At 39.1% G+C, this 14426-nt stretch overlaps 1 protein-coding gene across 5 annotated transcripts in view; it reads left to right on the plus strand.

Moving 5' to 3' along the window:
* Window positions 1-14426, plus strand: part of LOC146003019 (segmentation protein cap'n'collar-like) — a 322044-nt gene that overhangs the window by 286066 nt on the left and 21552 nt on the right. For all 5 annotated transcript variants that reach the window (XM_083141194.1, XM_083141187.1, XM_083141182.1 and 2 more), the window contains one exon: window positions 10764-11031. In XM_083141194.1, coding sequence (XP_082997320.1) covers window positions 10764-11031 — 268 coding nt within the window. The remainder of the gene's footprint in view (window positions 1-10763; window positions 11032-14426) is intronic.

A 14426-nucleotide genomic window follows, 5' to 3' on the forward strand; every position in this document is an offset into this window, starting at 1 on the left:
GAGGACATTTTACAAATTGATCAGACATCGCGGGCCTTGAACTACAGCCTCTGTCCATGAACTGCTGCTAATACCATCTCCGCATCAACAATGGAACGCCATCTACACACACTTGCCCTGGTTAAATCGCCTCAGGCACTATGCACAAATTGAGTCGTCCATTCGGATGCTGGTACAGAAATGCAACTTGACGCGGAAGTGAATTTTATACGATTGGACACTAATATTAATTGGAGTGGGATATCTTAAGTGCATAGATGAGTAAAAATTTGCCACGTTCCGAACTATCTGCAGAAGAGTTCACCTTAGGTGTCAGGTCGCTCCATCTGTGAAAGAATGAATGCCACCTGTCAAGCGGTAACAGCTGTTGTGATTTACATCTGCATAGAATAAAAGTGTGTGCCTTTCCAATTTGTTGCTGTGTCCTATGGCTTCTGCTATGATGTGTGGGTTGAGGTGGTAATTTGCCTGTTCCCCCGGGCAGTTTTCCCTGAGCTGAAAAAAAAGGCGCGGAGGAGAATCGTCGGAAGGGGGAGAGGGGAAGGAAGATTTTTTTCCCCGGTGGAGAGGGAAGAAGGAGTTGGGGGAGAGATTTGAAGAGGAAGATGTTGAGTTTCTTCTCTTGGCCTTTCTTGAAGATGGTTGAAAGCCTGTCCTGGGGAGCAGTGTCAATATTTAAAGTGCCTGCGCATTTTGAGAAGTCCTTGTGAATCCACTTGATGTTTTTCCGTAAGCCTTAAGCGACTCACCTGCTGTCCATGGGAAAGAGACGCACAAGAAGGCGGCGGTTTTCTCGTAAAATGGATTTTGGGGAGTTTTCTAGGGAAAAAAATAATTCTCCGGAATTACTGCAAGAAAAGTGACAATTGCGACCGGCATGTTCTGACCGTTCATTCAGGGAAATTGAAAGTTCGTTCCTTGCCTTGGTGTAAGAGGAACTGTGTGGGGGCCGAGGGAGGAGAGGGGACAAATACGCTGCAAGGAATGTGGAGGGGGAAGTGAGAATTTGCTTTGAGATTTCCTCGAAAAGTCCAAGAAATTGAGAACTCTGGATGGTTTGGTTTCCAGGTGATTTTCGCGTCAACCGATGACGCATCCAGGGAGGACCCCCCCCTTTTTTTTTTATAAAAGAAACGCCTAATACATATAGGCAGAAATTCGTGAATGCAGTAGGACGCCCGTTAGGATAATTTGCGTAAAGCATCTTCCCGCCTGTTGCATTGTCACCATGTTAAACCATACAAGCATTCCCCGTGTAATAATTTCCACTTCACGTGCTGAGCGAACACAATTATATTTTCATGTTTTATTCAAAACTCCCTTCGTTTCGTTGCGCCTATCCTGTTACATGGCCCTTGACCATTAAAAAGAAATAAACCATACCCCTCTCTTACAAATTTGTAAGCATGCCTCTGATGATAGGCGAGCTTAATCGTAATGAAATAACGATATATATTGAAAGAGAAGAAAACAACCATTAGTGCCGTAGTGCAGTTTTCTGTCCCCCCCCCCACTCCACCCGCAAGTAACACGTTGGGACCCTTAATGAAAAAAGTATCGAGAATACTATAACGTAGTTGTGATAATGCCATAGGGTAGACGGACGTACAAGATTTAGTTAGTACCCCTCTCCCCCTCCGCAGCCACAACGGCCAAGAAATTAACTGTTACCCCAAATAACCTGCCCTCCCATTTTTTGTTATCGACATATCTTCGAAGAGGAATTGAAAATTATTACTTTTTACTTCACTTCTTTTACTTTACAACGCAGTGGCGTAATTCTTTCTTGGATAAGGGAAAGGGCCAAATACAGGGTGTCCGGAAAATAGTTTTTTTTTTCCAAAAACGTTTATTCTCGGTCATATGATGTATGGCATACTTACAACAAAAGAAAGATAATCTCTGCAAGTTTTGTAAACTGATTTTACAAAGACTCAATATGTGCACCCTCCGTGACGCGACAGATATCGAGTCAGTAGTCCATTTCAACCTGTAGGCGAATCAGCAGGTCTGTAACAGCAGCAAAGGCTCCAATAAACAATTCAATTCAACTTATCTCCCCCTTTCCTCAAGCATTTATGGGAAGTTGGCACCTGTTATGTCAGGATTTGGAACTTTCGCTTTAAAATTTGATATACTGACTTTGGTTGCCTAGTGGTTAGTGCAATGCTACACCCGGGCCACACTAACTTGCGGCCCCCATTCGCAGTGCAGAATGGTTATTTTGACAAAAATCCTGTTTTCCTGCTGGTCGACTCAAGATGGAGAGATTCTACAGGGTGAGGCAAAAGTCCAGCACCACCCTTTTAATTTGAAAACGACTTGACGGAGAACGATGAAATTTCGGATATGGGTAATTGGGGTGGGAGCACACCAGATGGGGGTAGTGTGTATCATGGCGGCCATCTTGAAAGCTGCCATCTTTGAATTACATCCAGATTTTCAAATGGGAAGGATTTTTTTAGCATATCATTTTACATGTGCGTTTCTCAAAAATAAGAATATGCAGTTATTTCTCCCCTAACTTTATTTGGTGAGGATATTTTCACAGTTGAAGTTTACATTTGGCATCCTACAAGATGTGCTCTATGTGTTTCCCGTTCTGTGCTACACACAACGTAAGATATTTCAGTCAGTCCTCATGGACACGCAATAACACTGCAGGGTTGACAGTCACATGCTTGTTGGATCCGGGGCTGGAGATGTTGGAGATCAGTGATCAGGTCCAGAGAACGAGGTGGTCACTCTTCTACCAATCCAGTGACCTGGGAGCTGTTCATCCAACCACTGCCTAACACATAAAGCATAGTGCGGAGGCACGCCATCCTCCTGGAAAACATTCAGATATCTCTCCCCATTCAGGTTGCCATGGATGAAGAGAGGTCCCACAATTCGGTCCCACACCACACCATTACCTTTGCCGCATTGACTCCTTACAAGGATCTGTCCACGATGGGTTGCTATCTGACCAATAACAATGATTCTGCTTATTTACCTCACCGTTCACGAAGAATATGACCTCATCGCTAAACTGAACACTTTTCGGGAATTGGGGATCCTCGTTGCAACGAGCCAAAGTCCAGTCAGCAAACTGTAACCACCTGTGTAGGTCATCCTCAGTTAAGAACTGCTGCATTTGATTCTTTAGGGATGACACTCGTTAGTGTGCAACACACGGAGTATGGATCTCTGACTGACTCCTGACACAAGCCAAATCCCAGGTACTGCGTTTCGGGTTCTTGATCAAGGAAGCTACGATTGCCGTTGCTGTTTCTTCGTCGAGAGCTGTTCTTGGCCATCCACTACGTTCGCTGTCGCACACGGATCCCGTCTACTTAAACTTCTGCATTACCCACAACACTGTGGTATGTGAGATGTCGTCTCTTTCTGAATGTCTGGCACTTGCACTCCCCACTTTTAACAACAATTTCGATCCATTCTTGGAGGGTTAGAGCCATGTTAGATCACCTGGAACAAATAAATACCAACCCATTACATTACGCCAAATGTGAACTTCAACTGTGAAAATATCCTCACCAAATAAAGTTAAGGGGAAAATAACTGCATATTCTTATTTCTGAGAAATGCACATGTAAAATGATATGCTACATGACCTCCTTTCCATTTGAAAATCTGGATGTAATTTCAAGATGGCGGCCATGATACACACTAGCCCCACCTGGTGTACCCCCACCCCAATTACCCATATCCGAAATTTCATCGCCCTCCATCAAGTTATTTTCAAATTGAAAGGGTGGTGCTGGACTTTTGCCTCACCCTGTACAGTTGCTGCTTGTTGCCTGAACAGGGGATCAGCGGTAGGCCTAATCATGTGTTTCACTGCAAGTTTCTACGTAGGTAAATGTGGCAACAGTGGGTCACTGCCATAAAGGCAGGCTCAACTCTAAACTAGGAGTTGTGGTATTTAGATCTTGGGTAACACAATGCTTATTTCTGTTTGTCCCCTCGTCTATGTCATGGAATTTCATATTCATTGCCAAAATTAGCAAGGAGTTAAAAAGTGACTAAAATATAATATTGCAGCTACGTCAGTAGTTACAAAATTCATAACACAGTAGCATACTTTTCATAGGGTCACAAATAGAAATGTTACAATTTGGGAATTGAAAAGCTGCTTGGCCATAGATTTGTACTTACTGAGGAATTATGTTTTCAGAACAAACTGTTATTTTATCACCGTGCAGAAATAGATAAGCATATTTACTTGAAATCTCTTGAGGCATTTAACAAAAAAAAGGAGCAGATAGCAGTGACTGATGATAAGAAATAGATATCTGCAGAAACACTTGCTTCATGAAGGAGCAAAGAAATCAGACTCCCAAATAATATATTTGGGAACATGTTGCTCGGTGTTCATTTTCACTGTGTGTGAAAGTGTGAGCATCTTCTGTATATAGTGTATTGCAAGGAAAGTTCACAGTGCTGTGGTTTGTGAAGGGATCTTACTATTTCGTTGTAACATATTTGTTCCAGTTATTTTACCTAGGAACTGTTACTTTTCGTTCGTAAATGTTCACAGTTATTAGTGTATGATATGGTGTGTACAAATAAGGATGAGTGGGATAGGGGCAAGTCTTGGACTTGTTCCCTTGCCAACTTTTACAGGTACTTATCATCTTTTAGCATTTTTGCATGAGGGAAGGTATGGAAGCAGTATTTGCTGAATCATGATTATTTTAAAGATAAGGAATTTTTCCTAATTTATCCTTCAGCTGTGATTGCTATTTTTACAATAGTCGTATTCATAATGCAATTTTAATTACTGCATGCTTAATTTTATGTGTGTTCCTAATTATGAACAGTACCAGCATTTCATGCATTGCATTAGGCTGTTACATAATTAATATTTTGAGTTATATTCAGTTGATTGTTTTGTAATTTCCACTATGCTATTTGAGATTCTCTGGAAGTTTCCTCATGTAGTATGTGGGATGGGCCTTTAACATATACAGATTAGTATATTTTTCCTACATCACTGTTGATCCATATTGCAAATTTAGGCTTTGAGAATTTGAAATTACGTCTTCCACATACAAGAAGCTGATTGCCATATACTCGTGGTTGGCTCCAGTAGTTAATACAAGATTTAAACCAAGAAATATCAAGATCAGATGGTCTTGATTGGTTTAATACATATTTTCGCTGTAGCACAGAGCTTTATTTATTTATTCTGTCGATAAAACAAAGTGTGCATTTTAAAAATATTTTTACATTTCAAATATCATATTCCATTTCAATGCAAAATTTTCCCTGGTGAAGGCCCTTTTGCAGATAGAGGCCCAGAGCTGTAGCCCCCTTCCCCCTCCTCCCAAGCCACCTGTAGATCTGGGCCTGGCAAGGAAGTAGGATAACTGTCCAATATGGAAGTTGGTAGATAGATGAGTTCCTTGTCTATTCCTTATACAAGGCTTGTATATTGGAGAACAGCAGAAATGACAGCTGAAGTAGTGGCGGTGATTGAGAGGGGAATAGGGGCCACTTTTGTCCCCGAACTATGACCTCTTAATGCTAAGCTGTGTCTACCAAGAAAAAGTAAACTGCCCCTGCCCCCGCAGTTTTGGCACGCAATCGCTTCCACTGGTGATACCACATACACCAACTCATTCTCATGTTAAAAATAAGGAGACTGCCATAAGAACCACTTTTGTACAACAAAGCACCAATAAAGAAAAGTAACTGAACTTTGATTAACAACACCTCCACTAGTAATCAAGGAACAAACTGTTTCAACACATGGAAATAGCTACAATTTATGCACATGACAACAATGTTTTAAAGCTAAAATTGTAATGAAGACTGGGTCTTATTGAAAACAATGATACTCGTATGTATAGTGTTCCAAGTATCACTGAATGCTGCTACAAAGATAGATTCTGAAATCACAGGTTGCCTTCTTCCAAAGTATTGTTGGATGCTAACCACAGGAACTTGCTTCAGGCACCTTTTGTTAACAACCTTCTGGTGCCCATTTCTTAATACGTCAATGTCATTGAAGTGATAATCATTTATTTTGCATTTGATTAACCCACTTCCCATCTGCTGTGCGGCATAGCTGGCAGTTCATTGAACCCTAATGGATGACAGAAGTAGACATATTTCATTTCCTTAAAAAAGAGAGAGGGGAAATTTTTTTTCTTCGTGATTAGTAACGTGATTTTTTTTTGTATACTTTCAACTGTTGTCATGTCATTTCTAAAAGTATGAGATATTGTTGCATTTTACTGTGGGATAGTGCAAAAAATCACAATGTTTTCTGTCGATAAAACAAGTGAAGATAATAGTAGATTTTTATAAAATGCAATCACTTTCTCCAAAATATTACATCAGAATATGAAAATACCTCTATGTAATCACAAAGTATAATTTTTCCAAACAATATTGTTGTAAAATAAATGGAAACTTCTACTTTTGCATAATTTCCAGGATAATTAGACTCTGTGAAGGTGTTGTGTGGCATTTTTGCAGACTCTGCAAAAGACCAAAACGCCAGAAAAATTATCAGCCCATATTGGTAAATAAAATCCAACCAATACTTTCTGCTACAGATGCCACTGTTGGCACTGGTGCTGGCCGGTACCGATACATTGGCATCGGCTCAGCCCTGATAAGAATCATTACTCTTTGGAATGTTTCCAATATAAATTATAATTAATGTGCAGTTGATATAGTGTACATTCAGCTTCTAATCAAGTCATTGCTTATACCTTTAGCTGTCTTAGGGTTTCATAGTTTTTGTTTTACTTTATTGGGCAATGAGGATGACATTGCAGATAACTAAACTTCACTTCACATGATATGAATAAGATACAATCCCTAGGTCAGGTACGTAGCCAGGGAGAGAGCTCAAGGGGCTGAACCCCTGCCCTGAAATCTTACAAATATCTACTTTAATATTGTGTAATGGTAATTAATTTTACTTCATTAGCGGGATTAAACGTATTGTACACTTCTCCAAATTTTACTTGATTGTCCTGAAAGATTTCTAAGTCCAGAAATCATTAATTTGGCAACGTAGATGTGGAGAACCAGCAGAGAGTAGCCAACTCTACTGCAGATCCCTCTACTAGGCGAAAAACCCCGTGGTGAATGATTTACAGTCTTGCTTATAACAAGAAGTCAGAAACTATATTCGCCCAACATATTAATAGAGAACAAAACTGAAAAGTCAAGTATGAGGAATAATTTAGGAGAATACTAGCGATTCGGTATGTTAAAATTGGGATCAGAGAAACTGTTGTGAGGATGGAAACACTGCATTCGCTCGTGGTCCACCTGGACGAAATCACTGTCAAAGTCGAACATAAAAGAGCATAATTTCGAATCATTTATGCAAATAAAATATAACAATACCTTTGCAAATACTGTGCAATGAGCTATTTCCAGTGAAAATTGTGTTCGTCGGATAGAGAAGTGGTAGTTTGCGTAGTCATCAACATGTTGCAAAGCATTTGCTGCAAGCGAAGTTGTAGAGTATTGGTAAAGTACTCGCGTCTCATTTATCTTTTTCCAATAAATTAAGGGTTGCAGGTTCAAATCCAGGACCCTCCATACTTTTTTAAAACTTTTTTTTTGTAAGTATGGTATTCAGATATATTGAGTATTTAGTTTAGTAATTAAGTTGAATAATTTAGTTTCAGTATGTTCACAAAATGTAATTAGGTTTGGTATTTGACAAATGTTTCCAGGAGCATAATGTATTTTTTTTTCTGTTTTTTTTCGTGAGGTATACAATTCAGAAGAGATTTATTTGAAAGTACTAACTTTCCACGCAATCTAGGCATGGTACATATGTAATGTCTGCAACGTGTGAAAAGTATTACTACCCATCACACACACTGAGTACAATACAGCTACACCACAGGTGCCACTAGTACTAAACATACAGTTTAAAAAGTGACAGTCCACTATTTAGGTCCTTTAGTTTAACAAAATCTCGTATTCGTATTCACTATTAGTTATGTGAAACGTGCAGAGAATTACTCATACATATGCAAATACTGCGTTTGTGTGTTCAGAAGTTCGAAGTACTGAGAAATGTTGCAGAAAGAAGAGACCAAGCACAAGCCTTTTCTATCTCACAAGTGGCAAAAGTGAAATTATGTCCATATATTGATTGAGAGAGAGAGAGAGAGAGAGAGAGGGAGAAAGACACCTTACTATCCCAGCTGGGAATTTACAATTTCATTTTGTGTGATTTGAGAAATACGGATACGAGATGTTAAATTAAAGGACCTAAATAGTGGACTGTCATTTTTTAAACTACATGTTTAGTACTAGTGGCACAAGAAGAAAGTGGCACCTGTAGTGTAGTGGATATCGTGCTCGACGTGTGTGACAGGGGTCGTAAGATCGATCCCCAACCACAGCAGATAATTTTTCAGAAGGCGAGAAGCATTTGACAAAATATTTCTTCGAAGACTTGGAAACCTTTAATTCCAGACAGCTATCTAAATTGAAGCAGACAATCTGATACCACGTGACAGATGACAAAACCAGATAGAAAATATAGCTTAGTCATCACTAGGGCTCGGAAGTTGATGACTGCAGAATAACCTTAAAATTGATTTTAAAAATGGCATAAAATATTTTTCGCACTGGAAATGAAAGCTTGATTTTTTTTAATAAATTAAAAGAAATTCGTTGAATAATTCGATAAAACCTGCTGTTTGGAGGTTTAAACTACTGATGCAAAGGGATAAAAGCAGTCAAGTGTTAAATCATAATAATAATAACTCATGGCTCGACAGTCCTTAAAAGGGCCTGGGCCTATCTCCCGGCTGCCAGTCTCCCTCCCACAATCCTACCTAGAGGTGTGGAGTTCTTCAATGGGGTGACGTGGGGTTAAAATGTTGAACCTCGAGCCGTTTTAAAAGATTTACGACACTGGGTTACGTTACTCACTGGTAGCTCCCCAATTTCCTCCCCACCCTGCCCTATACACAGCCGAGAACCCAGGCAGACTCAAACCTATGCCATCCCGCAGTTGGAGCCCAAAGCACAACATCTTAGACTGAACGGCCACGGAAGAGGACTGCTAATTTAGTTTTCTTTATATTAACTTCAAGATTACATAACATACACTGCAACTTTTTTTGTATAAATCATTCACCTCCTTTGAGAATGGATCTTCCACGATACAGTAGACGGCCAGCAACTGAAAATAAATTTGTGTTTGGCGAACGTAACATTATATATTTTTTAATATTGTGCCTAATTTTATTTTAAAGCCCAGATTAAAGCAATATCAGAGGCTAGCTAGCAAGGGAATCTTAAAGTAGGATTCACACAAAGCATTTTAAGTTTGTTGCAGGAAAAATAAATTTACCACAATTAATTATTTAATGCATTGCCAAATATTTTACTTGAAAATAATAGTTGTGTTCTTCACCAACTTCCGAGCAGCTAGTCAGCACATTCATTGTTTTGCCAAATAATTTCTGTTGGAATACGACAACAATTTAGGTATTTTTCGATCCAAATTGATGAATGTTCCTATTGTTTTTCAAATAATAAAATAAAATAATTACTTAGAATGAATGGTAATAATCATCAATGATATGCTGTGTAAATTAGTTTCCTCGTAATTTCAGGCTTTTCACATGTAGCATGCCTAGATTGAGTGGGAATTTAGTGCTTTGAAATAAATCTCTTCTCTGAATTGTATACCTTACTGCAAAAGAGAAAAAAATAAATACATTGAGCTGCTGAAAACATTCGTCAAATTCCAAACCGAATTACAGTTTGCGAACATTCTGAAACTAAATTATTCAACTTAATTACTAAACTCCATGCTCAATGTACCTGACTACGATACTTACAAAAAAAAGGTTTAGAAAAAATATGAAGGGTTCTGGATTTGAACCCACGGTTCTGGATTTGAACCCACAACCCTTAATTTCTAGGAAAAAGAGATCTGAGACGCAAGTACTTTACCAATACTCTACAACTTCGCTTGTAGCAAATGCCTTGAAACGTGTTGATGACTGCGCAAACTACCACTTTTCTATCCGACGAACACATTTTCACTGGAAATTGCGAGAATTGTTACTTTTCACTCATTGGACAGTACTTTGCAAAGGTGTTGTTATACAATTTGCATAAACTATTCGAAATTACGCCCTTTTGTGTTCAAACGTGACAGGCGGACCACGAGAGAGTGCAGTATTTCCAACCTCACAACAGTTTCTCTGATCCCAATTTTAACATATCGAATTGCCAGTATTCTCTTTAATTATTCCTCATAATTAAGTTTTCCATTTTGTTCTCTATTAATATGTTGGGCGAATATAGTTTCTGACTTCTTGCTATAAACAAGACTGTAAATCATTCACCACGGGGTTTCTCGCCTAGTAGAGGGATCTGCAGTAGAGTTGGCTACTCTCTGCTGGTTCTCCAGAGCTATGTTGCCAAATTAACGATTTCTGGACTTAGAAATCTTTCAGGGCGGTCAAGTAACATTTGGAGAAGTTGTAATATACGAAGAAATTCATCTTCATGGCTTACCCCCTTCCCATTTTTTTGTTTTTAGATGGCGGCTGCCGATAAAGGATCAGCTCTCCCTAAAATAAAACTCTGGCTACAGGCCTGCCTTAGGCCCAGTTTTTAAATAGAAATTCTACAATGAACATGAACATTTTATTTATGTTCGATTAGTGTCCGTATATATATTCCTCAATGTGTTGTGTCATTAATATGCATATTTCCACCGTGTACTTTAACGTATGTTTAAATTTTGCCCACAGGGGCGCATGCCATTCATGCGCACTATGAGCATGGAGCAGAGATGGCAGGATTTGGCCAATCTTTTGAGCTTGCCTGGTACGGATCCTTCTGGCATCTCTCATCCCTTTGCACACCATCACCACCATCATCATCATCACAACTTCACAGGGGCTACAGGAACTGCATATACACCAGATAACACTAGAGGTGTGCTCTTGCACAACGCGACTTTAGCCCCTCCTATGGGTGATATGAATGCAACCGGTTCATATCCAAATGTCACCATGGGTATGTATGTAGTTTCTCTTTTGTTAATCTTTCTAGGTTATGCCAATTGTGTCTAAGTTGAAACAACTGCATGCATTTATGTAGTATAGTTGTCAGGGACGTCGTTAGGGGGGGGCCTGGGGGGGCTTTGGCCCCGGCAGTTGTAACTCTGGCCCCCGCAAACAAAATTTTGATCGATTAAAAATTATCCTAAATTAATACTACATATTATTTTCTGGTAAATTTGTAGCAGAGTTGGAAACACTGTTCCGAAGAAAATCTTCGGAAGCAAATGTAGGACAGCAAAATTCCACCCTTTCGTTGCTTACCAGTTTATAACCAAAGGCATAAAATCTGCCTGCTTTGAGGTTATTACCCTTGCCCTACCCTAAGTTTGTGAAAACCTTTTGCCTTTTGTTGCAAATGACCCTTCCGTTACAGATGGAATCAAAGACTCCGCCGAGGCCGAGTGGTCAACAGTAGGGGGTCGAGCGACATATGGAGAGAGTTCTCCAGTACTGACATTGTTCTGAGATTTAAAATTGCTCCTTGCTTCAGAGCCACAGATTAGCTTTGTGTTCTTGCTTGCGAGCAAGGTCTGCTATCGGGTTGCTACGGTCACTGTGTTTTTATTCGTGTGTGGGAAGAGTTCTAGCGTTGTTGTGCATTTCCATTTTGAATGGATAAATTTATCAAAACTGGATATTTTAAAACTATCTCAAAACATGTGGAACATGACGACAATGAAGATGATGTTGATCCAAGTTCTGACGTTCCAAAGTTAGGCAAAACAAGTGAATGTACTAATGTGAAAATAATTACTGATCTTGGGGTAGATAATCCTAGGCAACCACTTTTGCAAAACTATCCAAATACTACGTTCGGAAAGCGAAAGCGGTAATTTCAAAACCACTGGTTTGCATCTGCGCCGTGGCTAGAATATAGTGTGGAACTTGACGCATGCTTTTGTTTTCCATGCCGTAAATTTGGCACAGATTCAGGATATGCAGAATCAAGTTTCAGGAAAATAGGGATTCGCAACTGGAAGAAACCATGTGAAAAAATTAAGGAAAACGGAGGAACGTCCTATCATCTAAAATGCATGGAACTGTGGGCGAATTACAAAGTGAGTACCAATCAGTTTTGTAAAACAATTATATATGTGTGTGTGTGTGTTTGTAGTTTAACTTAAATAATGAAATATGTATATGTCTGTATATCGAGTGTTCAAATTGAAAAAATGCTGAGGAGAAAAGTCATATCAGCTTCCCTTTTCAAATTTTGAGATTTGTACCTAAAACATACGGACTGATGGTTCAAAGTAAATAACACAAATTTTCCAATTAATGTACAAGAGTTCAGTAATCACTGATCTCGTCTCAGTGGACTTTTAATTCATATCAGAATTATTTTTCTTAAAGGAAGGCAAATTAATCAGGAAATATTTTCTCATCAAACACATATTGTAATTTGCAAACCAACAACAGTATTAATTTTAATGTAAAATTCAGTACAGAAACTGACAATTTATATGCTGATATTAATGTAATATTTACTTGAAGTTGAAAGAAATGATTACGTCAAATTCTTAGCAATAGCAAAATATGATCGAGGATATTTAAGAGGAAAATTCTTTACCTGGTCAGGAATTAAATTAAAAATTTCAATTTGAACACTGGATGTACTTTGATTTTCGTTTCCTGATTTTACATTACTTTACTGACACTTCTGGCTAATGTCAAAGATATGCAACGGTGATACAAGAAATTAATGCATGGACAGTAACAAAAAAAGCGCCTGCCTCTCCAGGCGAGGACATCGCGTAGCGGTAATGTCGTATAATTAAGAGGTCCTGGCCTGGGTTCGATATCTAGTGGACGCACATAGTGGTTTGAATCCAACTTTAAACTGTACGTCCAGTCCCGATTGGCCTATCTGTGCATGAAGAGGACTTAATACAAAAACTCACGGACTCGAACTTAGATCAATTTGGGACAAAATCGTAATTCGGTAGCTAACGTGCTCAGCCACTAAGGCGGCTAGAATTCAATAGGTTTTCATTTTGGCTATTTTACCTTTTTTCCTACCTCGTAGGTTAATTTTTACAAGTCGATGTGGATGGATGAATGATGGACGGATGGAAAGCTGATGGGAGCATAGACAAACAGAATGAGTCACCAATGGCTGGTGGAGGTTTGAACATGGGATCTCTGATTCCGTAGCCCTTTACGCTTACCACTCCGCCACGAATACTGGAATAAATGAAATAAGTAATGCCATTGTTTAGAATGGATGTCGGGGAGAGTGGAAGCCTATCTAATAACAATGTACACTAATGCATTGTTGGCATTGCCAGCAGATGTTAACGGTCTACCGATACCTCACACAACGGAGAAATAATCTTTACCTATATTTGCATTGTTTTAAAAAATATATATAGCACTGACGAACGAAGGAACAAAGCTAATCTCTATGGTCTAGAGCAGGAATTTCCAAACTTTTTCATTTCGCCGCGCCATTAGTGTTTCAAGATTTTTCCACGGCGTCCAAATCAGAATGTAGGCATATCTAATACTTGCTTTGATTGATTGATTGATTGAATTGATGTTTTAAGTCCATTTCATGCACAATAAGGCTAATCGGAACTGGACCTACAGTTTAAAGTGGGATCCGAACCACTATGTGCCTGCACCGGGTAACGAACCCGTGACCCCTTTATTACAAGGTGGCAACTCTAACACTACGCCACCGGGGAGGCCCTATCTAACACTTGTAACGCCCTGTTAGTGTGTATAGGTTGCTTTCCTTAAGTTAAAAAATAAACATATATTTCAAATTCAGAAACATTTTTTATGTAAAATGTTCTAAATAAGAACATGTATTTGGAACAATCATATCAATGACTGAATTTTAGTGAAAATATTGGAACATCTCGCGGCGGCCCCGTACGCCTACCAGGGTGCCCCAGGGCGCCGCGTCGCACACTTTGGGAACCACTGGTCTAGAGATTACAATTTCTGTAAAACTGAGTCCGAGGTTTGAATCCTGAAGGAGATATTATTTTCTTTCACTATTACAATAACTGATCCCATTGTCGTCGTAATCAAAAATAGTTTAAAGTCCATTTTATGCTCAAATAGATTAATTGGAACTGGATTTATAATTTAAATTTGACTCCGACCCATTGTGCAATGTGTCTCCATCGGGACTTGAACCTGGCACTCTTTGGTTACAAGGCAACGTGGTAAACCACACCGAGGAGGTCCGCCGTGGTAAACGTGACGTTATAATAAATATGCAATATAAAGCAAAAACATGAATTTATTCTTGAGAATGTTAAAAAACAACAACAACAAGAAACAGAACATTTGAGTCGGCAATAATATTCTGCATATTACATATCATAATTGTGATGG

The sequence above is a fragment of the Lepisma saccharinum genome, chromosome 1, assembly GCF_977018435.1.
Source record: "Lepisma saccharinum chromosome 1, izLepSacc3.1, whole genome shotgun sequence".
NCBI classification, from domain to species: Eukaryota; Metazoa; Arthropoda; class Insecta; order Zygentoma; family Lepismatidae; genus Lepisma; species Lepisma saccharinum.